The sequence below is a fragment of the Eleginops maclovinus genome, chromosome 21 (genome assembly GCF_036324505.1).
Source record: "Eleginops maclovinus isolate JMC-PN-2008 ecotype Puerto Natales chromosome 21, JC_Emac_rtc_rv5, whole genome shotgun sequence".
Taxonomy (NCBI): Eukaryota; Metazoa; Chordata; class Actinopteri; order Perciformes; family Eleginopidae; genus Eleginops; species Eleginops maclovinus.
In genome coordinates this window covers 16,289,002-16,316,310 of record NC_086369.1, presented here as the reverse complement: position 1 = coordinate 16,316,310, position 27,309 = coordinate 16,289,002, and the positions used below count along the sequence as shown (strand labels likewise).

Sequence of the window (27,309 nt, the reverse complement as noted above, 5' to 3'; positions counted from 1 at the left end):
CACCGAGTAGGGATTAGATCTGATCAGCTGCAGAGTAAACACATCATAAGGCACCCGCTGCTTATGAATACAACATAATTATTAAGTGATTATGGTGATTACACGCCCACCAGGGTCTGTCTTCATCCTCACGCAGATTAATCAACGCCGCGGGCTAACAGCTGACGAGCTTTCAGAGGGAGAGCGAGGCTTAGAGAGGTCAGGAACAAGAAGATACAGCACTGAGAAGCTGTGTGTGTGTGTGTGTGTGTGTGTGTGTGTGTGTGTGTGTGTGTGTGTGTGTGTGTGTGTGTGTGTGTGTGTGTGTGTGTGTGTGTGTGTGTGTGTGTGTCTATGATGACAGATCGAACGGCCTCCTCTGTCATGCATGGCCTTCACAAACCTCCATGGATTTAGGACTCCATCACCCCGAGGTGTGTATGTGTGTGTGTGTGTGTGTGTGCGCGCGTGCGCACGTGTGTGTTCTCGGAGCTGCCTGTTTGCCTCTTTCCACACTGCCGTGCAGCCAACCAGCAGGGTCCTCCTCCGCCTCTCCCATGGGGGTCAGACCCTCTCAACCTCCAAGCTTTGATCTGACGGACAGCAGGGGGGAGTCTGTATGTGTGTGTGTGTGTGTGTCAGGCACAGGGGAATGGTCAGGGTCAGGTGGGGTCAAAGGTCGCTGTCCGTCTCCACTGTCCTTTTACACAAGGGCAGCTACCATTCACTCCAACAGGTATATAATCACAAACACACACACACACACACACACACACACACACACACACACACACACACACACAATCTGTATTTAAAAACACCTTCAGTGTCATAGTGTGTCTTTAACACACTTCTCTCAGAATGAATCTCAAAGTATTTTTAGAAAAGATCAGACAGAAACAGCGAGGCATGATGCTGATCTGATTGCACACCTGTATGAGTGTGTGTGTGTGTGTAGGTGTGTGTGCATGTGCCACTCTCCACCTTCTCCCCGCGGGTAGCCTCTCTGACCAGCCTCCTCTCCATGCAGCGGGACAGCCCCCTTTCTGCAGGCTGAGTAATTAACGTGCCACCTGATACACAATCTGGCCACAGAGCCTCTCCAGGGGAACACACACACACACAGACACACACACACACACACACACACACAGACCTGCACGCACACACGCACAGGTGATCCGTCACGCAGCGTTAACTGGCTGAGTGTCGCTGTCAGCTGCGTCTCGTTGTGTGATGCTGACCCGGAGGTGAGCCCACAGAGACCATCATGGCCGTAATGACAATCCCCTCTCCAGCAATTTGGAACAAGATGCACCATAAAACTAATCCTGGAGATGTGGAGTCTGACTGAGGCGCTCCGACTGCTGCAGGGAAACACTCATACAGGCACGCACACACACACACACACACACACACAGTGGTGGGGGGATGCTCAGGGTTTCATGTCTCTATGTGTACATTAAGGTGCTCTGACTGACTGTGCTGCGTGGAGAAGAGATCAGGGAGCGACTGGACTTAAAGAAGAGGACACCAGTCAGATAGAAAGGCCTATAGACACTGCATTTACTGAACTGTACTTTAATGTAAAAGTGACAATGTGTTGTGATAATAATAAACTCAGTTCATTGTGTGGATTTCATTGAATTGTTTTCTACTCAAATGAACATAAAAGCATTTCCTGTGCATGGAAAATCCATTCAATGAATTAAAAAAAGGATTTAAATTAGAAGAAGAAAACCTTCAAAAATGTTAAATATAACAAAATGATTTATGATGAGTCCAGATATACAATGGGTATAAGGTATTTCTGTATAAAAGTCTCTATTAGCAAATTAAAAAGCAACTACTTTAATAAAAACCCAAGATAATCAAAAATATCTAAAAAAAATCTATTAAAATTTGAGTTTAGGAAGAAAAAAATATGTGTGTGTGTGTGTGTGTGTGTGTGTGTGTGTGTGTGTGTGTGTGTGTGTGTGTGTGTGTGTGGGGTCAACCCTGTTACAGAAGTTCAACAACGTTAATGGGATGTTGTAATGACGAGGAAGTCTTTGAAACACAGTTTCCTCCCCGAGATGACGTCATGTCTCTGACCCCCACAGTGTGTGTGATGCACCTGTGCAGCCTGGGCGTTCTGCTGGGGCCGTAAACAACAAAAACAGAACTCAATGAGTGTCTCTGATTTTTCAGGACATCACGTTCCGCACCGTGTCCGTGAAATCGCTCTGATTTCCGATGTGGTCACGGAGAGTTCAAGCCTCTCAGGGAAAAAAGGTCGGGTTTGGGGTTTAGTTGCTCGGGACGTGGGGAGGACATGTTCTCCCAGAGGTCAAAGGTGACATCAAAATAAGAGTGATGCCTGCAGAGATATCCCTCCTGACATTTATTCAGACTTGTAACAACATTGCACGGGTTGATCGAGATGATTAAACACTCACAAGCATCATCATGGTTTAAAGGAGGAGAAATGATGTCCTGCATCTTTCCTGCGAGGTGAAGTCTAAACAGGACTGTGCATGGATTGATTGAGGTGATCAAACATGCAACACAATGGTTAAAAGAATCTCCTACTCGGGCTTTGTGTCTGAAGATCACATTTGATGTGGCCCTCTGAGCCCCAGGCCGGAGAGAAGGAGGGAGAAGAAGACGAAGAAGAAGAGGTTTCTAATCCAGGTGTGTCACTTCTTGTTGCCCCAGCACAGGTTCAGCACCCGGTTGATGACAAAGGGCCGGGCCCCTCGCAGCCCATTGTGTCCCTTTGAATGGCTAATCCCTCTGCGCCGCTGACAGCTCGGGCCCCGGGACTCACGTCTCCCTCGCGGGGCCCTATGTGACAGCGATGGGAAAACCCTGCCTAGCCCTCGCCCTGAGCACAGACTGGGAGCCATTGTAAGGAGAAAAAAATATCATCTCTATTGTCAGGGCGTCTTTGTAATGTCAGAAGATGAACTGGGGGAAATATGCCACCGCAGGGGAGGGGGGCCGGGATCAGACTGTGTGAACGTGGGTCAGGTTAAGAGGGTTTCAGAGTTTAAGCTTGTACCAAAACAGCTTCTTTGACCTCATTAAAGCTGCAGGAACACACCCAGAGGACTCTGCAGTGTTTGTGTCAATGCACCACACGACGCACACAACCTAACACGGTATGGTACGGTACGGTACGATAGGATACGATACGGTACGGTATGGTACGGTAGGGCACGGTACGGTACGGTACAGTAGGGTAGGGCACGGCACGGTACGGTACAGTACAGGTAGGGTACGGTACGGTACAGTAGGGTACGGAATGTAAAAAATTGATGTTCAAATAGAACCAATTATTCTGGGATTTTACGTTGCACTTTCAGACAGAAACCATTCAAAAAATCGGTCTTTTCATTTCTTTAAAGGCTTGATATTGCAGGATATTTGGATACCAATACAGGCTTTACTCTTAGATGTCAATTAATGCTTTTCAAAGATCTGTAAGAGTCCAGTTTATTGGACTTCATAATTTACGTTTACAGAAAAAAAAGCAACAACGAAAAGTGCAGGACTTTAATTTCCTCTCTGTGAAATCAACAGTGTGTGCACCATTGTCTACAAAAAATATCCGTGCATGACATGGTGTTTGTAAGGCATATCAGTGTTTGCACATCTGCAGGTGAGTATCTTAACACGCCTTACACATGCAGACACAAAGGGAGTAATGTGCGGTGTGAGAGTAAAACAAGACGAGAGGGAGTGAGGGAGGGAGACAGAGAGGCGAGGAGGGATGATAATCTGTAAACAGCACCACGACGTCTCCAAACACAAATATCAGGACCCATGTATCGAGGCCAGAGAGGGCCGCAGGGGTGCTGTGGGGGGGTGTTGTGTTGTCTCCCCTCTGCTCACCCTCCTCACCTGTCCATGCCTCCCCTCTCTCAGTACGGCTCATCCTGCCACAAAGAGCCTCGTTCTCTCACTGTAACCCAATCACCGTCTGACAGAGAGTGTGTCATCTGCACACAGGAACAGGAAGTCACACACACACACACATACACACACACACAAACACACACACACACACACACACACACACACACACACACACACACACACACGCGCACACACATTTTGAGGGCATCAAATCAATCCTTTGATATGTTATTTATTCGTACACACACTTTCTATCATCATGACCTTCATGAAAGGGTTGCGGTCTTATAGAAAACCAGGTCCTTTGTCTTTTCCTCACCTGCAACAACAACAACAACAACAATATGGATGGTTTCATGATACATTTCTCTCAAGACAAATACAAGACCCCTGCTCTCATTGAATGATGTGGTTTCAGTTATAGCATCGACCAGGCTCTGATAATCCCTGTGATCCAAACTGTAGTAAAAATAATTCCAATTTGGTGCCTTTTGTTGACTAAGAAATTGGGTTTAATTTCGTGTAAATGAAAAAAGCAGTGGAGTAAAACTTCAACCAGGACAAGAGGCACAGTCGAGGGGAAGATAACCCAAAGGAGGGTCCACTGCAACCTTAAGGAGAGAGTGAAAGGACGCATTGAAGCTCCTTTCCTTTACACAATTCAAACAGCTCTCATCATGGCTGCAGCTCAGAAACCTCCAGGTCATTTCACTCTGTTAGGAACCTTCCTGACAGAAAAACCACAATTGTGACTTCACATTTATCATCCAGGACGGCAGCTCAGGGTGAGGGGTCAACTTCTTCACACCTGGAAAGAATGTATTTCCTGAACAGAGGTTTGTACATTAAAGACGTGATTGAAATAGCTCAGGATCTACATATCCCTTTCTTCGTTAGTGGGGAGACTGATCCTGAATAACAAACTGTGGGCTAAAGTTAGAGCTGCTCTCTCTGAACCCCCCGATGTTGGCTTTGGACCGAGAGCTCCTTCCTGTTCATGGAAATTCTCCTACAAAGTTGGACTGTGCTGACGCTGCAGTGTTATATCAAAGCAGTGTGTTCTGCCTGAATCAAACACTTCTGGGGAAAGGTTGAAACAGAAATAAATAAAGGTGATTTAACGTGACAATATTCCTGTGAGGGAAGCACACAAAGGAGCAGGAGGTACACTTTGTTCTTCTCTAATTTACATGTTTGTTTAAAAGCTAATTAGACATTTGATGTTTGGTGATTATGCGAGGAGGGAAAAATAAGAAATGCATGCCAAGAAGTTTTCCAATCTGCATCTGTGCAAAGAGAGCAGTGTTTAGTGAGGGAATGCTGCCTTCTGCTGGATACAATGATGCACTGCACGTCAAATCCTACAGATTGACGGTACATCTGCAAAGGTAGCAGACAGAGGAACTGAATTGCATCAATTAAGCATTTCAGTATCATCTTTTAATGCTCTTCCTTAATCTCAGCTCTAGGTTTTTATATGATCTCTTTATTGTCCTGTTGTAAACCTCCAAAGTGTTTTTCTGTTTCGTTAATCTGCAGAGATCTCTGGGTCTTCCCCCTGCAGCTGCAAAGGTGTCAGTGATCAGGTTAACGAGGGCTCTGTTAGGTTCAGGTGTGTGAGTCTGCATGTGAATCAGTCCTCGTTAACGGCATCACTGACACCTGTGTGGTTTCTACTGAGGCCTCTTAAAGTGTCTCCACCTTCCTACTCTTCTCACAGAGGGTCTTGGAATATAATATACACAAGGACTGCTCCAGATGTATAATTACATGTCTGGGAATACACTACAGGGATGGGGTGACTTTAGGAAATACACACATGGAGATAGTCACTGAAATAAGACTTGTAATGGAAGCAAAATAAACCCAATATCTTAACCAGTGCAAAAATAAATGAATGGCTGTGTCTTTCCTTAAAACTATTGAAAAACATGCTAATAATGCATTACTTTTGGGATCGTAACGTCGTGTTTTGAAGGGTTAACACTGTGCAACCTCAGAGAGTGATGCACATTTTAAGATGCACAATAGTTAGAGTACAGGAAGGATGTTAAAATAAATATTAGCAATAAAGGAAACGACTTTAAACCTGAGATTATAATTGTCAGACTCTATATGCACTCTGCAAACTACTTGGGAGAAGTTAGGGCATGCTGTCTTGACTTGGAGTTGCATGGTCTCCCTCTTCACCTCCTCTCCACTAGATGACACTCATGTAACATGACAGAGAGCTTCACTGAAACATCTGAATCTTAATCCCAGCAGCAGCAGTGACCTCCTGCACGTTTCCATACATTGGCATAGAAAGGTTTCCCTCGTACAGATTAGCCCCAAACATCATCAGTGTGTTGACGTGCCGTGATGTGATTAATGGCACCTCGTCTCCAGTGCAGTCAGGATGCAGGTCGGACATTTACAAGTTCCTGTGTGATGCAGCGGAGAGGAGGTGCAGAGAGGAGGAGCAGCTGAGTGTGAGAAGGCGGCTCATTAGCCCGGTTCCTCCCCAGAGAGCTGCTCAGACTTCTGGGAAACTCGGACAGCTGCGACTGCACACAGAGCTGATGAAAACCCCTCCTCCTCCTCCTCCTCCTCCTCCTCCTCCTCCTCCTCCTCCTCCTCACATCTCCATCCGTCTGTACTCACATCGTTTTGGGGTTTAACAGAATAAAAGGACTCCAGATCAAGAGATCACTGTCATCCATTATTCTCTGCTAAGTGTGTGTGTGTGTGTGTGTGTGTGTGTGTGTGTGTGTGTGTGTGTGTGTGTGTGTGTGTGTGTGTGTGTGTGTGTGTGTGTGTGTGTGTGTGTGTGTGTGTGTGAACTTCTCCCTGACTTCTTGACAAATGCTGTGTGAAGTTTTTTTGTTTTGACTGAGACAACTGCATGCCGTCTGATGACACGGCGGCCCGTCTCCAGATTGAGCTGCAGACTGGAATACATGAATCTGCTCTGAATACTTCCAAACATTTACAGACTTTACAAACGTTTGTTGGTGCCACTCAGACAGGAGTCTTTAAGGGAGTGGCACATCATGATGGTGTGAATTAACAGTTAAAAGGTGAATAAAAAAGTCCAAGAGTCATGGACATGCAGGACAACCATTAGTTAAAACTTTATCTGAAAGAAGACAAATGCACATCACAAACACAATAAATACTGTCAGGTATAAAAGAGTCCAGCTGCAGAGTCAGCTCAGTGATGGCAACACATGGTGGCAAACTAGACATGCAAAAACATCAGAAAGATGTGGATATCTTTGGGTTTCAGACAGACAAATCAAGGCATCTCTTTAGAGATCATTCTGGTTGCAGAACTTCTCACCATCAGTCAATAAAACCACAAACAAGAAGTGGATCTGATGTCCAGAAGATCCAGAGCTTACACACGGTGTAAACATACAACACCTTTGCATGCACACAAGAAACTATATCTGGAAACACTTTGTTGTCCTTACTGGCATGCTGTAAATACACACTCATCCTCAGCCTGTTCAGGGATGTTTTGAAGTCTTTTCTCGGGGCATTTGCAGACAGTTTCAGACCCACACTGTCATGCTGTCTGCAGGGCGATGATGGACAGAGGACAGATGTTTCCATGTGGTTTGCACAGCTGGATCTATGCTGTCGTTCCACAGAGTCTGACCGAGGGCGGGACGTCCGGACCGTCCTCTGATCGCCCGCTCATCAGGAAGGGCCAGGTCTGTCAGAGAGGAGACGACAGGATTAACACCTCACATCTCTCACTTCAGCAGGAAAACTACAGCTGAGGAATACTCTGTTACAGGTCATGCATTAAAAGTACAAAACCATAAGCATCAATGTAAAAGTACTCATTCTGCACAACGGCCTGTAGTTGAATATAATCATTGATGCATTATGATGTGTTTTAATCACATGTATGTCAAAGAAGTGGGTGTTTTTTTACCATGCATCTAGTAAAGATTGTACAGTTCTTGAGTAAATGCACTTAGTTACAGCACTGTTTAAGAAACAACACACTAAAGGTCATAATAAAATATGTTCAGTATGCGATCTTTGAAACAGTACCAGGTTGACCGGATGCCCGAAGCTGCTCTGGAGACGGTCCTCCTGCAGCAGCTGCCTCAGGTGGGAGATGTAACTGGAGGCGAGGCGCAGCGTGTCCAGTTTGGAGAGCTTGGTGTCGGCCGGGACCCAGGGCAGGCTGGTCTTCAGCCTGGAGAAGGCTTTGCTCAGCACTCTCATCCGGGACCGCTCCCTGGCGTTGGCTGCGTTCCTCTGAGTCTGCCTCGGCTCCTTCTGCTGCCCCTTGGACCCTTTGTGCTTCATCCTCCTTTCGTCCTCCAGCTCCTCGTCTGAAAACCTGCAGGAGACCTTCCTCCTCCTGTGGCATGTCCCATAGTCCTCAGCATCACTGGCAGCAGAGCCGGTGGACATGGCTGCTCCACCTGTGGCTCTGCAGAGACGCTCAGCTTTATGAGAGTAGGGTCAGGAGGTTGGAAGTATAAAAAAACCCTGCAGTCTGATCACCACTGGACAAAGCGACAGCACCAACAGCCTGAGGTCTTGCAGAAATTGCAGCTCTCTCTAAAACTGAAACATGCCTCATGCTGAACTTCCCTCTAATTTAAGTGTCCTGCACTTGGCATCTGTGCAGAGCATTTCTCCTCCCCCTTTTTCTGCAAGCCACCATGACCTCAGTGAAACCACAGATCTCCTCGTGCTTATTTCTTAAACACAAATTGCTCTTCAGCAGCATGATGACATAATACAGATGTAAATGTGTGAGTTATTGTTTGCAAAGTGAGAAGTGAATTAAACTGCAGGATTTCTGAGGATTGATGGCACCAGATCCAGATAATCCATTTGATATGTTGCATTAAAGCAGGGCATAACTTCCCTGATAATAAAACACACATTCCTGCATCTTTTACAAATGCACATAACATATAGTAAACAGTTCCTGCAGTCGCCGGCTCCACAGATGTGTTTTGGTGATAGAAATGTCTTGAGGACCTTATCAAAAGTCCCTAATCCTCGGCTGGGTTCACAGAGGGATTGTGTTTCTGCAGATGGAGCAGCTTTCACACGCAGCACCGGCCCAGCTGTTCCCGGTTCCCATGACATCTGGAGCGCTGGCATGACGAGGGTGTGGCACCATCTTCATTCCCATAGAATCACACGTTGGTTCTGCCGTGCATCTCGACTATTTTTTGCATTTGTTTTGTGTCCAGGAAACAGTTTTCTAAAGGGTGGCAGAGGATGAGAGCAAGAGAGGGAAGATGTGCAGAGATGCTGCTTGAAAGGAAGATTTTTTAGCAAACTCTTCAGATATCTGTTGCATGGGAGATATGCAAACATCAAAGTCTAAAACACACTGTGCACTACATTCAGAAATGCAAGCCTTTGCAGGAGCTTTTTCTCCAAGTAAAAAAGTGTCCATGCAGCACTTATTTTCTCCAGATATTCCCAGCTCCCTGCAAGCTATTATTCCACATAATGTGTGTGAATTTATTTTATGACAATAGCACGACTCTGCCAAGAGTTACCTAACTGCAGCTGAGAGGCATGCTGGATTTTGGACAGAATCACTGGAGAGAGGAACTGAAAATCCTCTGAACGCTACACCGAGCTGAGAGCTGCAGTCCAACTCTCTCCCCCCCCCCCCCCCCCCAACACCCAGCCTTAGTGCTAATACCTTCAGCCTATCCAAAGTTGTCTTAATTATGGTCTTCCTAATTGTATTATTTGTCTATTTAACATGCACATGACTGCATCTAATCCAGATAATGGCCAACAAAAGGAACAACAATTCATTGAGGAGTCCAATGAAAACAAAGAAATACAAGACAAAGTGAACAAAAAGTCATACACTAATTAGCGATCATGAGAAAGAAATAATGACATTTTTATTTAAAATGTTTACTTTTGCAGTCCTCATTTTCTAAAGGAGGACTGGACACATGTTTGCTGTTTAAACCCGGTGATTTTAAAGTGTTCCTCTGCTCAAATTCCCCTTTTTCACACATCAAGATCGTCCTTAATCCAAGGGCACATTCCCAGGCTTCCCATAATCCCGCTCTTCAATGCATTTTCCTGTAAAGACCTGACATCAGCTGGACTTTAGAGGGAAACTCAGGTTATCCTCATGTGTCATAATGTCAGATATGAAGGTCAAACCTGCCTGGATTTCCTCCTTACTGTTCCTCCTTCCTCCTTTTCTTAAACACAACATATCTCCACCTGCTGCTTCCTTCACTCTCAGCGAGATAAAACAAGCACGCTCATTAGTCACTCTGTGGGTAAAATACTGTAAATGTGTCCCAAACATCCCCGTGTGATGGATGGCTATAGTTCCGACCCTGGGAATAATTAAACCCAGCGCCGGCAACAGTGACAAATATCACTTAAAGCAGCTTAAAGGGGCCGCAAACATTCGTCCGTCAGCGGAGACTCTCAGGGGTCACAACCTCTGCAGCAGAGCGACAGGTGGCGAGCTCATGATGTCTGACGCATTGCTCTGTTTTCCCACAATGCCCCTGTGATCCATGCATCAAACCTGAAGGAACAGTGACGATTAGGAAGTATTTCTGGTATCGTGTCATGCATTAAACCATCTTGAGATTTGCCAAAAAATATACGAAGAGTCCTGAAATCAGTTCATATATTTTATATAATCCTCACAGGTTACACATGATGCACAATACATATTGTTTATTAGAGAACTCAATGTAAAAGCTCATTAAAAAGTGTAATGTTACTTAATTTTGGTACATTTTAACTCATTTCAATGCTTTAAATGGGTCCAGTTATTATCTGTCAGTATATCTCTCTGGCAAAAATTGGTACATTTTTCATGTAATTTAGTACAAAAAAACACACATTTTTCACACCATTTACACTCATTGTATGTATTTGTTTATCAGTATTTATAATGCATGAATACATGTAGAAAGGAATGACACCCATCCTGTCTTTAGCTCACTTTTGAAGTCTAATTAAAACACATACAGTTATTAAACATCATGCTACAGTCTGCAGCCACACATTTAAGACACTTAAAAGCTTACTATTGAGCAACATTATTTATCTACAACTATCTTTTGATATGATGAATAACATAGCCACATAATAAGGCCCTTTATACTTCTGCAGAGTGATGATTCACGTTGTAAACTCGTTTTATGTCTCAGGTCTTTTTGCACTCGAGGGCCTTCATCAGCGGGACCCAGCGGGACATGCCTCGTGCGTGGGGTCTGGCCTGTGTCACTCTCGGCCACATGTTTCCCCGCACAGTGGCCGGCCCGTCTTCCTCGCTCTCCTCTGTGGTAATCTCCATCTTCTGGATGATGAGCTTCAGCAGGGTGTGCTGCTTCTCCATCAGGCTGGACACCTCCTTCATCCTGGGGAGGAGAACAGTGACATCTCCTTTATTTTTAGCCAATAATATCAGGTTTAACTGCACGTTTTGTAAGTTGAGCCCCAAGTAAACTTAAGAATACAGACAATCAGAACCATAAAGACAATAATGTCCTCATTGAAAGCATCTTAATCTTCTTTCTGCCACCCTTCTTTCTTCAGTGTGACCACTAGGGGGTGCTCATGCGTCAAACACACCCCACAGATGATGCAGTCCTCATGTAGCTCATAGTAGGAAACAATTCCTCTCAGTATTCAGCATGAAGACAGACCCTCCTGCTGTCTAACTGAACACTCTACCTGAGCTTCTGCTTCTTGATCTCGTTCTCCAGCATGGAGCAGGTCTTAGACTTCATCTGCATGCGACTCCACACATCATGTGACTCCTCATCTCCTGAGAAAAAATTCCAGAGGAGGTTCTGTAGATAAGAAGAGGAAGTCAGGGAGCTGGACACAAAACACTCAGCAGCAATATCTGTGTCTCTGTGTTACCTTGGAGCAGTAGCGGTTTGGGTAGACGGTGATCGAGGGTTTGTCGACCCGCTTCATGAACCAGTACGGTAGCTTGTCCTCCAGAGAGGTGTGCAGCTCAATCTGGGGTCAGAAATACAGAGCGTCAGACAGAAGATGATTATGATCTCTGTTTGCATGCCTCCTCTCTCTGGAATAACTTCCCTGAGGAGATGGAGAGTTGCCCCTTAAACATCTTTCATGGGTGTTTTTTCAGGAGGTTTTGGCCCTAAATTTCACCATTAAACAGAGAAGCTCTTTCCCATACATACCTGCATGCCTATTCTTTTTAGAGCAGCATTTCGTTGCACTTCTGCAATGTCTCCAACGGCCAAACCGATCTACAAACAACAATAGCAAGTCTTTAGTTTAAAACATCCCAACATGAGCTTTGAGTCTGTGAGGATCCAGAGACTCACCATCAGGTTGACCAGCAGGATGGGCATGAGCAGAACAAAGATCACGAAGATGACGTAGGTGAGGACGCCGAAGGGAAGCTCGTTCTTCAGGTACGTGTCCAGGAAGTTGTTCTGGTAGTTCAGCTCCCCAACCATCATCACGAAGGTCTGGATCACCGACAGAGGCACACTCTCGAACTCTCTCTGAGGGCGGGACGAAGGAAACACATATATAAGACTAAGGATAATTTCTATTTAACTTCATGCTCCCTGGAGGTTAAATCCTGTGCTTTTTATTGCAAAATGGCCTTCTTTCTAGTTGTAGGATCGTTTAATTGTAAACTAAACAACTGATAATGGCAAAACAGATTTCAAAGCTCTTGAACTTTTCCTGAATTGTATTTTTTCTTCCTTCTGTACCTGGTTGAGCATCAGAGCGTGGAAAGCCAATCCAAACGCAAACATCAGGTATATGAAAATCATCACGATGCGGATCAGCGTCCTCATGATCTCCCAGAACATCACCACGTAGATGCCCACGCCCTCAAACCTGCAGAGACAGCACCAGTGTTTTGCCTGTACACCATCAAATGTTCAAGTGAAGGGATCCAGGTGAGCCTCACCTCTGCAGGTAGAGCAGGAAGCCGATCCAGGAGCTCAACACGGCCAGAGCACCAGCCTGCCAGTGCAGAGAGCCCTCCACGTTCAGCATGGTGGGGACGATGAAGAGGAGCGAGAGCACGGCGGAGAACCAGTCGCTCTGGTTGGAGTAATCCTTGAAGTAATTCCAGCGCTTCCAGTGACACAGAAAGATGATTTAATGCCAAAGAATCTGCAGATATTTCACATTTCATTCATGCCTGGTGCGCTCTCACACAAATGTTCCTTTGACTTTAATAATCATGCAAACACAAACTGAAATGCACACTCAGACATAAAACTTAACTGTAGTTATTGGGATGTAAGGAACAGTTTTCCTTCTCAATTTCAAACTAAACGTCTCTTGTAACGAAGACCTTTCCTTCTTTCTTCATCATAATAAACATCATATTATATATTTTAATTAACGTTTAAGAAAGGTAACAACGATAAATCACTGCTGTGTTTCCTGAAGTTTGGAAACAGGATGAAAATGAGAAGACGCCCCACTGTCCCCCACAGAGGACACGGGTTAAAATGTGGATTTTATAAACACTTATAGTTACCTAAACACTCCTAAACTCTTCATATGATATCAGCTGTCTATTGAAGAACAGAAGGCCATATATCTGCATTCATTTGATCCCTTACTGCCATGAAGCTCTCATTATTTCTTATAAAATTCAACTTCCTGAGTGACACATTTTAAAGAAAAAGTGATCTGACTTTTGAGAGGGACTATATTTTATACATCTGAATATTCCTCTTACATTTAATTTCTACAATCTGGTTTCAATTGGGTAGTTGTGCACATCCAGAAATGCAATAAATAAGCTCCTTTTAATAATAATAATAATGATGACAACAACAACAACAACAACAACAACAACAACAACAACAACAACAATATATACTGTATTTGTAGAGCACACTTTAAAAACATCGTTATCTCAAAGTGCTCATGGGGGAGAAAAAGAAACACTCTAAAATGAAATAAAAGCTACCCAAGGATCATATTTAATAAAATACATATAAAGAAATCCACTAGTGAGCTAAGTTTAAGATTACTGCTTTACACTTTTGTTGCATACATTCAGAAATGTTTAAGACAGAAGACGTGTTCATGAGTTGCTGCATGACCAGAAAAGACCAGGATGTTTCTCAATCAAAGTGCATGCATGGAGTTTAAAATAAAGTCCTCAGTGTCACAGACCAGCAGATGTATGAGCATAGCTTCATGAGAGCTTACTTCCTGCAGCAGTACCTGTTGTGATATCTGCACCAGCTCCTTCCCTATGAAGTAGATGTTCATGACAAACACCATCATCATGCAAAAGGACAGGAACACGGTTTGCTGCGACAGGAAAGATGTAGAGTTTAAATCTGCAGGTTGCATCAATGCATATGGAAACACGTTCTCGGTCTTTACCTCGATGAAGGAGGTGGGCACCATGGTGACGTGGTGCTCCCCGGTCTCGCTGGTGTTCAGGGACGGTCTCTGCATCACGATGAGGCGAGTGAGGGGCAGCAGACCCATCAGGTACATCAACATGTTGAGGATGTGAGCCGTGCTGCCGTACGCAAACCTGCAGACTCAAACAGAGCAGGGTCAGAGTGAATGATGCATTTATATCCATGCTTCTTCTTTGATACGCACCACTTCATGGCGAGGTACTTCTTGCAGACGGGGTGGTTGAGGAGCTCGATGCGGTTGTACTTCACCATCACCTGCAGGGACAGTCACAGGAAATCAACCAATAGCACAAGAGGGAAAGCCTCAAATTCAAGTTTGTGGTTCCTTAATATTAATACCCCAAATAATTATTGCACATTTCAGAGAAAAAGTTGCATTTGAAGATTTATGGCAAGAAGGCTCAGGAAGAGGGAGAAGTCGAACTGATGGATTGAGAGTCCTCGAATGCAGAGTGAAAAGTCTAAAAGGTTGTGATTCTGTGGATGGGAGGAAAGCTCCAGTAAAAGAGAGAGGTTTGACAGAGTAAATGCAAAGAGTTTGTGAATAAATCCGTCATGCATGGCTTTGTTTTGAAGAGTTAGCTGTTTCCCAAATTGCTTGAGACTAATAGAAAGGACCAGAGTGTATTGACTTCAGAGGGAAGCATGCGTAGGAGGAGAAGAAAACGGAAGACGTAAGCATGAGGAAAGTCCGGGTCCTCACGTTGAGTGCAGCTAGCGGCTGGATCTTATGGTTCTTGTCTTTGTACAGCTTCAGCGCTTTGATGGGCGCCTGGAGCCACCGGAAACTGTATTTGATCTACAACACATGCACAGCTGTTAGGCCTGGGACATGTTTTATACTTTGTATGCTGTATGTTAAGATGTGGAAGGGTTACATGATAGTCAGGACTGTTGTGGTCGTGGTCAGAATCTATCACACAGCGGTCCATCAGGTGCTGGGGGAGAGAGACAGTGGCTTTAGAAACACGCTTAATAACAAGAGAGGTGATGGAGTTCTTTCTCTGCATGTCTCAAACCTTGTAGGTCTCAGGCAGGAACTCAATCATTTCCATTATGGGACACTGATGGTTGGAGCCAGGGGTGAACAGGGTCAGAGCCTCACTCAATCTGCAAGAATAAAAAGCATCTTAAAGTCCAGACTACGATCCCAACCCTGCAGCAGTTGCATTAGTAACACACCTGTCGCTGTCGATGACAGCGTTCACCACGTCCTTCCTCCCGTTCTGCAGGGCTTCGTGCATGAAGGATGTGTCGTTCTTGTTCAAGGTGATCTCTGCACCCCGAGCCAGCAGGAGGCGCACGGCAGCAACATGTCCCGCCCTCGCTGCCACGTGCAGGGCTGTGTTCTGAGCATGCAACCGGAAGAACAGGAGTGAGAAGGCTTTCCTACACATCTGGAGCAATGCTAAACCCTCTGTGATGCATACCCCGTCCTCATCCATCTTATCCAGTAGCTTGAGGTTGGCTGACAGCAGGATGTCCATAGTCTGCGTGTATCCTTCAGAAGCGGCGTGGTGCAGGCACGTCCAGTCCTTATAATCACTGCGAAGAAGAGTAGAGAGTTCTGGAACAACTTCTATAGTGCATGGAGACAGTTAAGTAAGGGTCTGCAGGGGCAAAAATAACTCATAACAGTGTTCGTACTAGCATTGTCTTTATGTGTGTGCATTATTTCCTCTGCATGCACACTTTACCTGTGAAAGAGGGCTCCTTTGCGCAGAAGCAGCTGCACCACCTTGGTGTGGCCTTCTCTGGAAGCCAGGTGCAGCGGAGTCAGGCCTCGCTCGTCTCCTTCGTTCAGCAGTCGCGAGTCCGTGATGGTCTCCAGTAGCCGCTGACACGTGTTGATGCGCCCGTACCTTAAAGGAGAGGAAGAGAGGGTTGTTGATCTGAGGCCAGCAGCAGAGCTAAACGACACTTCTTAAAATGCATGAACCTGTAGGTGAAACACGGTGTAGGTGTGACAGTTAGAGACTTGTGCTGCTGCAGAGGACACGGACAGCAGTGACTCTGTGATATCTCTTTGTCTCTGAACCTCTTAAGCAGGTCAGCAGCACTTTGTGTCGCTGCATTGGGAATAAATGGGATCTCTACATGATATCATAGCGCGGCCTTCATCTGCCCTCCAGCTCTAATGAAATAGACTTACACGATAGAAAAATCTATAGTAATAATGTTGAATGTCCCCTCGTTTCCTCACATGTGCTCGCTAATTGAATTCTATTCTTGTCGCTTCTCCTTCGGGTCGCTAAGCCTAATAGGTATGTCACAGCGATTCATCTGGGAAAGGGTTTTGTGAACTGGAATTGCTCGCTGGATTAAAACAACGGCAGTTTCGGATGTCAGTACATTGCTCATTTTTCATCTGACCACTATTGTTCAATAACAGAGATAAAAGTCTTGGCTTGAGAAGGATCGTAAGTCAAAGTCCTCTGAACTGTCGCTTATGATGAATGACTGTGGTATCATTGGTCAATACATAACACACAAGGAGGGCTACACTTTCTCCTTGATGATAAAGCTCTTCTCTTTTAAGAAGTTCTGTTTTTCTGCAACACTAAATAATGTAGCTTGCACTTTAAAAGGAGCAGAGTGCATGCTGGGACACTTCTCAAACTGCTCTGATCAAATCTCCAAACATGGAGCCAATTTGAGTGAGAGTCAGGTCAGATTAGCATAGTTTTAGCCGGAGGATATGTGGAGTCACGCCCTCAGGGACCAATCGAAACTCACTGAGCGGCGAAGTGCAGAGCGGACTTCTTGTCCTTGGACTTGCAGGCGAGGCCGACCTGCCCCGAGAGGCCGAGCATGTTCTTCACACAGTCGTGGATCCCCAGCCTGCAGGCGTAGTGCAGCGGGGTGCAGCCGTCGTTATCCTCGCAGCTCAGCAGCCCCTTCACACTGCTCAGCTGAGGTCACAAATGCAGAGTATTTCAAATGCACAACATGTCATTTTCTGACACTAGGGTCTGAAACAAAGAGTTTAGTGGTGTCCTTTTTGTCAGCCTCTCTTGTTAAGATAAAAAGTACCTTTTGATAATATAAGTGCACAGCTTAACTAAAGCAGAGTAGTCCTTTACACAATTAATGCAGAAGTATGCTGCAGCATGCATGAAGCAAAATGGGCACACGTTATACAACTTCTACCACACATGCAACCTGTAGTTTAAAAAATGAGCTCACAAATATCTGAAGGCGTACTGAAGTTCTTCAGGTAAAGTTTTTGGTGTTTTAAGGGTCCTCTGAGAGTGTAATGAAGTTCATCAGCCGGCCTTGAGTGCAGGCTCAGATTGATGAAGGGCGTTTCAGTAATTAAACCCCCTCCTAACGAGCTCTTTGTGTGAGCAGCGTTTGATGAGCGTACCTGCAGGATCGCTTCAGGGAGGTTCTTCAGGCCTTTGGGCTGGAGGATAGCCTGATGAAGGAAGTTGCAGCCGCATCGGTCCTTCACGTTCACATTCGCCCCTGAAGACATAAACACTGGGGGTTTACAGAGAGCATGAGCATTGCTGGGGGGTGAGGTACAGTACAGTTATTGATGATTATTGAACCAAGGTGTCAAGGGCCCCTTAAACAAGGAGACAACCATAGAAACAACAAAACGATTACAGAGACACAAAGCAGCTACAAGAGGAATTTAAGTGACTCAATAAAGACTTCAAATGACCTGAAAAAGATTGAGAGAGAGAGGCTGAACTACCATAAAGATTGTGTGTCTACCTCTGATTTACAAGAGGCCTTTGCATGTTCACTCAAAGAGAGACCCTTACCCTAACCCTGACGGCCAGAAAGACACTCAAAAGACTGCAAATGGATGCACAACAGATGCAAAGATGCAAAAAAACTCAAAGGGACCATGAAAAGGGGAGAAACATTTAAAAAAGACTCATAATTAACACAAAGAGACACAAAACAGGTCCTTTCCATTCGAGGAGGCGGGGCCTTCTTTATTTCTGTGCCTTGGGCCTTATTGTCTCAAAAGCTGTGTCTTAATTTGAACACTTAAGTGCAGAATTACAACACTGTGAGTCCTGCTGTGTGTCTGACCTCTGGACAGCAGCAGAACCACGGTCCTCCACGCTCCGCAGCTCGCGGCCAGCAGCAGAGGAGAGTTCCCTTTACAGTCGACGCTGTTCAGGTCTGCACCCTGCGGGGGGGTAAATACAGTGTTCATTCATCGGACAACAAAGAGAGCACGGGGGAATCAGGATGAGCATTTAACGTAGTTGTTGGTCTGGATCAGAGAGACTACTGTCCGTACAAAGAAGAGGAAGCAGATTACTGCTTGAATAAATAACGCTTCTGCAGGTGTAACGTGAGATGTGTGTATGAAGTGAAATACAAATACATATTGTTTCTGAAAACGTTTATGTTGGTAGAAATATTTAAGACCATTTAACAAGATTTTCATGACTTCTGTTAAGGTGGTGATCGTTGTCTAAAAGGCCTTTTTAAAAATCGTTTCCTACTTTTTTACAGCACAGGAAAGGACAGCAATGACAGAGACATTTATGTTACGTTAGGAACTGCTTTTATTCACACAAATAGGGATATTTTGTGGTGATTTTCGGGCTGAAAAAACAAACTTCTGATGAGATTACGTTTGTTTGACTGAAGTAAATGTGTTTAGCAGTATAATACAGTTTTAGTCAATAAGGTCTGGCCCCTTTTGAAAATGGATTGTATGTGCATACACTATATTACCTTGTTTTAAGATGAATTTAATGTCTTTATTTATTTTCACTCTGGTCTGAATCCACACAGATTATACGTGGTGTGTTTTCCCTCCTCTGCCGCTCACACACCTGCTCTGAATCAGCCTCGTTAGTCCTTCCTGCTGCAGACTGTTTCGGCCAATCAGCTGCATCACCTGCACCTCATCGCCTCTTCAAACTGGTTAGTATTTAAGTCTTGTGTGTTCAGTCAGTCTCTGTTTCACTGGGTTGCTTCTGTTAGGGTCAGGTTTGCCTTCCTAGCTAGAGCTGGTCAAAGCTTAGCAGCATTTAAAAGTAAAGCTTAATGTGGAGACACCATGGGTGCTACATAGATATATGTTACATCTGTCATGGCTTAATTTGTTTGTTTTTCAAAAACCAATTAAAATCTCATCTTTGTTGCCAAGTGATCAATCTCATGATCCCAAAGATAAGCTCTGTGTGCATTGCTTTTATTCCCTGCTGCAGTGTTTGCTCACTGAATGAGGAGATAAACAGGACCTGAGCAGCTTCTACCTAGCAACACAGATCTGTTCAAGTGCTCCGATGAAGAGCAGCAGAAGGTGGATGAGCACTGGGATAACCTTTACCAAGTCAAGAGGTATTTTTTAAAAAGTGCAAATGGCAGAATGACCAAATCTCTGTATGAGAAACAGATCGAGACGAGTCCTTTCATTTGCAGAATGGGAGCGTTTACTCTCTTGCCTTTAAAGCAATTACTCTCAATTAAAAGCCGGAAATTAAAAACCCGGTCCTTGGATTTGATGTTGGGAGTGTCCTGTGTGTGTGTGTGTGTGTGTGTGTGTGTGTGTGTGTGTGTGTGTGTGTGTGTGTGTGTGTGTGTGTGTGTTTTATTTACCAAAGAGATAAGGTACTCCGCCAGGTCTTTGTGGTCGAATATGGTGGCCCTGGAAAGGGAAACACAGCAGTTGTAAATGGATGATCTGAATCTGCCTCGCCACTGTGATACATCAATCCTCAGTCACATGCTCTGTCTCCTGGACTGCTTTGATTCACGTCAATGAACCTGTATTCTGCAGATGGTACAGTTTTTATGTAATCTGCATCAGGCCGTCTCAGTCAGGTTTAGTCCTGTACTCTCTGCTAAACAAATAGCTTTCAGATAAAATCAATGTGGGACGCATATCTTTATTAATTATTCATAACATTTGTATTGTCCCAGAGTCAGAGCTCATTTGTCTACCCACAGGGTTTAATATCTTGTTTGTCACAGTGTTATTGTGCAGATATTGATCTGCATGAGTGAGACAGACACAGTGATGTACATTTAAAGGCTCTTAGCTATCAAAAGTCTGACTGAATCATGTGCCCTTATTGTAGAAATGCAAAGTATATCTCAACCAGCGAGTGAGGTAACTAAAGAGGATATTTTGAAGCATCTTTTACTCTTTTTTTCTGACTGGCTGTTAAACTTGGAGCATCCTTTTGTGAGTTACAACTATTAGGAAAACTTTCCCCTTCTTTTGGACTCCCTTAAAATCCCTTAAAGGTCAACTCTGTCAAGATAGTCATTTTTCAGCAGTAAAGAGCAAAAATGACTCTTGCTTTATTTGGATGGAGAGCATGGGTTTCCAGGAGTCAAAATAAGAATCTGAGGCACCCTGAGAAAGTTCTTCTGGAGGGATCACAGGGATTTTAGCCTCTGCAGACCATTGACATGCACTACAGGAGAGTGAAAACCTGCCAAAAAGCAGAATAGGGCCTCTTTAAATCCTGCTAACAGTTCCATTGAAGAGATGAAGGCGGAGGAGGAGGGGGGGCCCACCTGTGCAGGGGAGTCTGATGCGCCCCGTCTGTCAGGTTGATGGTGTCTTCCACTCGTGCTACAGAGGACAGCATCAGCTTCACGACCTCAGTGGCTCCCTGCGTGCACGCCAGATGAAGCGGCGTGGACCTGTCATGCTGCACAACACGGACGCATTACATAAAGCAGTAAAGATACAACTGAGCCACACAGGAATTAGTATGCATGCACTACACACACACCTTGAACACTTCCCCTGTGTGATATTAGTCTCTCCCAGGCTGTAACACAAGCCTTTAATGGGACAGAGCAGTGATCGCTCAACTCAGCAATTCAGATCAATTTAACCAACCAAAGCTATTACTGTCCTCCAGCTGCTGCCACTAACCCACAGTGAGACATAACCATCGCAGCGAGAAGGGCGTGATGAGAGGGACATGCTCCGACAGGGCTGACAGAGCTTTCCAGGTGTGGACTAATGAGAGCTTTAGTGAAAACACAATGCAAATCTGACGCAGCATGCAAACTGACGGGTGTGTTTGTTAGCGCTCTGCAGCTTCCAGCTGTGGATTTGTTTGGACTGCAGATGACCACATGTGTCTGCCCTTCATGCATGACATGATGCATGCAGCAGAGGGATTCACATGTGTGATCACTACCTGTTGCTGGTCCACTTTGGCCCCCTTAGCGATGCAGAACGTGATGGCCTCGATGTTTCCCCCCCGTACGGCCAGGTGCAGCGGGCTGCTGTTGGACTTGTCCAGGTAGTTGATGTGAGCCGTGATGTCGTGGCCGGTCTTCGAGCCTGACGGCAGAAATTAAAACTGTTTCAATAGCGAACCACGCACTCAATACTTATGAGGCTCATGATGAAGGTTCCGTTGTTAGAGCTAGGGTAGGCGGGTGTTTGTAATTTAAGTGGTACCCCAGGAAAGACTGAGAATTAGAAATACAGGCCTCATTCATTTAGAATTTCATTGAATTAAAACATTCCTTCAACCCCTGACTTTCTGAGGCAACTCTGTGTCTCAAAGCCTCCTCCTCCGGCTTCATTACTGAGCTTTTCTTGTGAGGGACTGTCCATGTGAACACCAGTGCTGAGCAGTCTCCTCAATATCCTAAATATTTTGTGCTCTGACTAAACCTTTCCCCCAACAACGGAAAACATCCCAAGCAGACCCCCCACTGTGCATAAACAGGGTGTCAGGGTCTGTGTGCAGAGGGGAACTCTGTCCTGTATTACAGCCTTTTGGCCTTGACAACTTCCTCTGGGTGATGTGGTATCGTACCGGCATTCAGGATCACCTCCATGGCTTTCTTTGCTCCGGAGAAGGCGGCTGCGTGCACGGGGAAGTGGCCGAGCTTGTTCTGTTTGCAGAGCATCGCTCCATGCTTAATCTGAGAGGGACACACAAGAGACAGATCAGAGAAAGAGACAGAGCAATGTGTCCTGAGCAGACGGACGGCTCCTCTCTGACATACCAATGTGTTGAGGGCCTCGTAGTTATTGAGGGAGCAGGCCAGGATCAGCGGGGTGTTCCCCAGATCTCCCTGCAGATTGCAGTCCGTAGCGCTGTGGGACAGCAGCAGCTGCAAGAGGACACACAGATACACAATTTAACGTCCTTTATGTGTTGGGGTGTGGACGGCAGCCAGACGCTGAAGGATGACGGGACAAGGTCTTTCTGAGAATATGACACTTTGTCAGAAAAAGTTGTCAGAGGACGGCTGCAGGAGGGACAGGAGGGACAGGAGCGACAGGAGGGACAGGAGGGACAGGAGGGAGAGGAGCGACAGGAGGGAGAGGAGGGAGAGGAGGGACAGGAGGGACAGGAGGGAGAGGAGGGACAGGAGGGACAGGAGGGCGAGGAGCGACAGGAGGGAGAGGAGGGACAGGAGGGACAGGAGGGACAGGTTCTTGTGTTGTGATAACATGACTGTCTGCTCTCAAGGATCAGTTATTTATTGTCAGTTGTGATGCAATGATTCAGTGTTTGTACTTACAGTGATGCACCGTCCCTCACATACAAGCCAGGCAATCATGAACCAGGATGTGCAGGACAGTCAGGTGACACAGTGTGCATGGGGAGGATGTTGACAAACAGGACAGCTGTGCGTGTCCGGAGGGAAACGTTACGTATCTTGTGTATCTCAAGTAAAAACAATCTTTTTTCAACCCTAACCACAACCTTTACCTAAACAGAGCAATGCCTACACATGTTCTGCAGCTGCACTGATTGTTTGCGTTGCTTAAGAGACAAAATCTATTTAAAAGGTGGAGAATGGGAGGAAAGAAGCTCCTCAGTAGTCTGACTTTATGGCAGCAGATACTGAGCAGGCGGTGCCTTTTATTCATTTGAGATGAAGCAACATATGTAGTGATACGTTCGGCTTCCTGTTACAACACTGGGTCTGTTAGTGCATCTAAAGCTTGGCTTGTAAAGTCATTCAGTAGCACCATTTGGAGACTGTGTGTCAATAAATAGAATATAGAAGATACATTATGATGATTAGCTGTAAGAAGCAGTAGCACACTCAACCTAAAATACCCAAAGTGTCCGAACCAAACCCAGTGGATACAGAGGTTATTTTGTCCGTTGTCCCTCACCTCCACCAGGTCGTTGTGTCCCAGGCTGACGGCCAGGTGCAGCGGGGACAGCAGGGCCATGTTGAGGATGTTGGGGTCGGCCCCCAGGTCCATAAGTGCCCTGCAGCTGTCCGTCCGGTTCCTCTCCACGGCCCAGTGCAGCGGCACGTTCCCATGCTCATCACAGCTGTTCAGACCTGGCAAAAACAACACAGTCTCTGTTGTTCAATGTGGGAAATTAAGAGAGACACCACAGTGTTATGGTGATTCACACACACACACACACACATATTTCCACCTGAGTGTGTGATGGATGGTGCGGCGAGCTCACCCTGCGCCTCGATGACAGTGGTGATGAAGTGGATGAGGGGGATGTGGTCCCCCGCGGCGGCGTGATGAAGAGGACTTGCTCCACATTCATCTGTCTCACTCAGGACCTCAGGGCTCTTCCTCACCAGGTTCTCCAGCAGGGCCAGGTCACCCTTCTCAGCCAACTGCACCGCAACCAAAGACGTAATGCAATCAACGGAGAGGGATCTCCATTAGCCCGGCTCTGATTTCCTCAAAGTGAGAATTAATCCAACAGGAAACGACAGATGTAAGTCTCTGTTGCAGTAATTTAATTATGATGTTTTTTAATTAGATTTTTGGTGGCGTTTCTCAACCCTGGTTATTATTCACCATGACAGGTGATAAAGGATTCTGTTTAGTCAAATGTTCGTATTTCCTTTTGGATAACAAATGGCCGCTATAGACCCGGGCGCCATGGAAAGGGTAACCCATGTTCCAGCCCAGTTCAAATGAACTTACACAACAGAAGAGACGTCAGGAGGTTTGTCTTCATGAGGGCTTCTGTTAAGGTTACACAGGGTCGGGATTACTGAGGGGGGGGTTACATAAACACTACTTATGCTGTGTAATACTTAGAGAGAGAATCTGGGTCCTCTTTAGTTTGCTGTTCAGAATGTTGTTTGTGGCACTGAAGAGTTAGCATGCACAATAACCATTAGCACGTGTCTTGCTGAGTGAATCAGTGAAATTGTCTTCTAGTCATGCATCCTTTGAGCCATCAGTCTGTATGCACATTGATGCATTTAGTGGTCAAATTGTGTCAGACATACGTGCATATTCCATAAACATGTTTACCAGTACAGCTCCTGCAATGACAACGTTTAATGTGGCGGCATTAGTCCTTTATACCTGCTTTTGAAGCATGAGTGTGACCGTTTTTGATCAGTTTTTACGATGATTGCGCGAACATATTTGTTGAATATTAAGAAATGAATACACTTTGTTGGCCGTCATCCTCACCTCGAATACATCGAGAGGGGCCATGGCTTGATCTTCGTCCTCAATCACATACGTGTAACAACTGGTCTGTCGAGTCAGGTCTCTGCCGAAGTTCATCGCTCAGCGGAGACTCAGCGGAGGCATGAAGGGAGTCTAGACAAAACCACACACACACATGGATGCACAACAGCTTTAATATCAGGGAGTATGAAGCATGCTGGGGGAGTGTGACGCCACTGAGTGGGCTTCTCTCTCCATGAGGGGATACGAGCACGGTGACTTTGTCTTTACCCGGAAGGGCATTCAGATCCAGAAAGCAATTATGTTGTTCTCAGCTTGGGGGCGGCCGGGTAGATTTTGGTCCCAGGTGTCCTTGAGTGATCCTGGGCGAGGGAGATTGAGCGGGAGCGTTGTAATTGTATCGTCACTTCAAAAGGCCAAACAACAAATGGCATTTTGGGTGGGCAAATTACTCCGGAGAATTCTCATTGAATTCCAACCTTACGCAGCGGTGTGCAGGGTCACAGAGGTTTCAGCCTTTGTTGGTGGAAGTCATTTTGTGGGAAATTATGTTTGGTTGCCTTTGATTTACAGTGAAGACTGACACCTGCGTTCAGATATTAAAGCACTCCTGCACGGGTCAGTTCACCTGGATGGATGGGCTAATGCTCCTTTCCTTCACCCTCAAAAGGACCATTTGTTACCTCATGTTACCTTTAATTCTTAGGGATAGGGTTGTCATTGAAGTCTTGGTTTAAGCTGGACAAAGTTTAACAACAAAATCTATATAAAAACATCTGTTAACAAACTCCCAAACACAGTCTCACTTTTGTGCAGGTGTGCTTCTCGTTTGTGCAAATCTAAAGTCTTCTACTCTATATGTTGTAGTGGAAATGCATGTGTTGGAAAGTAGTTAGCATGTGACTGGATAGATGGGTTAGGGTTAAATAAAGGTGGAGGCTTCCATGCATGAATTGTGTGAAGGTTTGGCGTCTCTCGGCTGCTAAACTCAAGATTTCAAGAGACTCCAGAAATGATTTTGTCTTTGACATTTAACAAGTCTTGCTGTTAACGGCATCAGTTCATCCAGAGCTTTTCTGTTCTTTGTTCACCGTGCAACGTTTCTAAGAGAATATCAGAATCTCTTTCCGATGGAAAATCAATATTGAATTCTGACCTCCTCGGGCTGCGCTGCAGATTAGTAACTGAACAGTAACTGAAGTCTTTCTCTAACATCCACTCGTGGCTTCAGGGGACAATTATGAGATTCCACCTGCCTCTGTAATAAGACACCTCATGTTTTCTATTATGATCCATCAATATTTCAGCACTTCTTTCCCACCGTCCTCACCAAACATCACGGCTCCAGTCGTCTCCTCGGAGGACTTCCTGTTACAGTAAAACCCACACCATGCAGCCTTGTTCTCCTCCCATCACTTCCCATCAGCGCTGGTAAATACGTGTCATTGTGTGTCTGTAACCGAGCCTCTCATCAGCGAGCAGGAAAGGCTGCTAATGGCCACTGGTAAACACATTTACCAGAGCTGGAAAACTAATATAATCACATTTAATGGAGACGTATGTGCGAGGCATTTGTCTTACTGTGATTATATCTAACCCTACAGGAGTATGAGTCACACTTACACTATGGAATAAACTGCCATGCTCATAAAAAAAGACTTTGCATTTAAAGAGTTGAATAATTTATGGATTTTAATTAAAAAAAGATTTTTGCTGCAAAATAATTACAATCACATGTCAAATTTCACATTAGATAGTGACTACGGAGCATAGAAGTGATTATACAACTTGGAAAATGATCAATGATTTCAAAGTAAAAGAACATATTTAATAGGTTGACTAAATGTGGACACCTGTTGGGTCTCTCTGCTCCATACCTGACTCAAACTACAACATATTTATCAAGTTTCATTTGCATTTTAAATAAAAAAGTCTTAACTTTAATGCATTTTCTACATTTAAAACACTTCACAGCATCCTAAAACACCCCTAAAATGACCATTCAGTGATTGAAGCTGTTTGAGAATGCGCAGTAAAGTTCCCTGTGTGAGAGGGAAGTTGGAGTACTCACTGTGTGTGATGCTGGAGAGGAGCAGCAGTCAGATGTTCTCCTCCTGCTGACGTCGGGCTTTAAATAGTGTAGTGAGGAAGCTCCTGATGAAGGCAGGACGCTGCCCCCTGTGACCACACGACTCTCTGATGTCTCCACAGAGAGTGAGGAGAGCCGAGCTGCAGCTCTCTGCTCTCACTCAGTTTACTTAATGTGTCTGGAAACCTGACACTGTAGTTAGGAGGGGGAAATGTGAAAAAACATCCCATTTAGTCTCAGAGTTCAGTGTCTTTTAATCGCTTTATTTTTCTTCAATCCTTTTTCTTCCCACATTTTTTTTAATGGCATTTGGGCTTTTTCACCCTACTCCTAAAGCTGCTGCTCTGTGTATTCCTGGTGCAAAGCGAAGTCACAGAACCCAGAGAGCGGACACTGGCTGTCGACCAGCCGGTGGGTCGGTGGTTCGATTCCCAGCCCCTGCAGTCAACATGGGGTGTGTGATTTTCCTGAGCATGTGTCACTTTGTATGGCAGCCTCTGTCTCTGTGTGAATGTGTAAATGTTGACTGGAATGTGTAAAAG

General features: G+C 45.2%; 2 protein-coding genes across 2 annotated transcripts; both read right to left on the bottom strand.

Moving 5' to 3' along the window:
- Nucleotides 1-7,049: 7,049 nt before the first annotated feature.
- Nucleotides 7,050-8,342, bottom strand: LOC134858031 (musculin). The gene is made up of 2 exons (XM_063873878.1): nucleotides 7,927-8,342; nucleotides 7,050-7,579 (listed from the first exon to the last, which is right to left on the bottom strand). The coding sequence occupies exons 1-2, from the start codon at nucleotides 8,293-8,295 to the stop codon at nucleotides 7,496-7,498; spliced, it is 453 nt and encodes a 150-aa protein (XP_063729948.1). The 5' UTR covers nucleotides 8,296-8,342; the 3' UTR covers nucleotides 7,050-7,495.
- Nucleotides 8,343-10,513: 2,171 nt separating this feature from the next.
- Nucleotides 10,514-26,898, bottom strand: trpa1b (transient receptor potential cation channel, subfamily A, member 1b). Its single transcript, XM_063912862.1, has 28 exons — nucleotides 26,750-26,898; nucleotides 24,679-24,810; nucleotides 23,699-23,861; nucleotides 23,389-23,564; nucleotides 22,263-22,370; nucleotides 22,070-22,178; nucleotides 21,440-21,585; nucleotides 20,802-20,938; nucleotides 19,875-19,923; nucleotides 18,348-18,447; nucleotides 17,665-17,765; nucleotides 17,034-17,209; nucleotides 15,995-16,159; nucleotides 15,728-15,842; nucleotides 15,480-15,646; nucleotides 15,317-15,407; nucleotides 15,176-15,235; nucleotides 15,001-15,096; nucleotides 14,482-14,552; nucleotides 14,254-14,410; nucleotides 14,089-14,178; nucleotides 12,809-12,978; nucleotides 12,606-12,735; nucleotides 12,207-12,389; nucleotides 12,060-12,128; nucleotides 11,770-11,871; nucleotides 11,578-11,696; nucleotides 10,514-11,261 (listed from the first exon to the last, which is right to left on the bottom strand). Exons 2-28 carry the CDS (start codon nucleotides 24,772-24,774, stop codon nucleotides 11,048-11,050), a joined length of 3,360 nt encoding a protein of 1,119 aa, XP_063768932.1. The 5' UTR covers nucleotides 24,775-24,810; nucleotides 26,750-26,898; the 3' UTR covers nucleotides 10,514-11,047.
- Nucleotides 26,899-27,309: the final 411 nt, after the last annotated feature.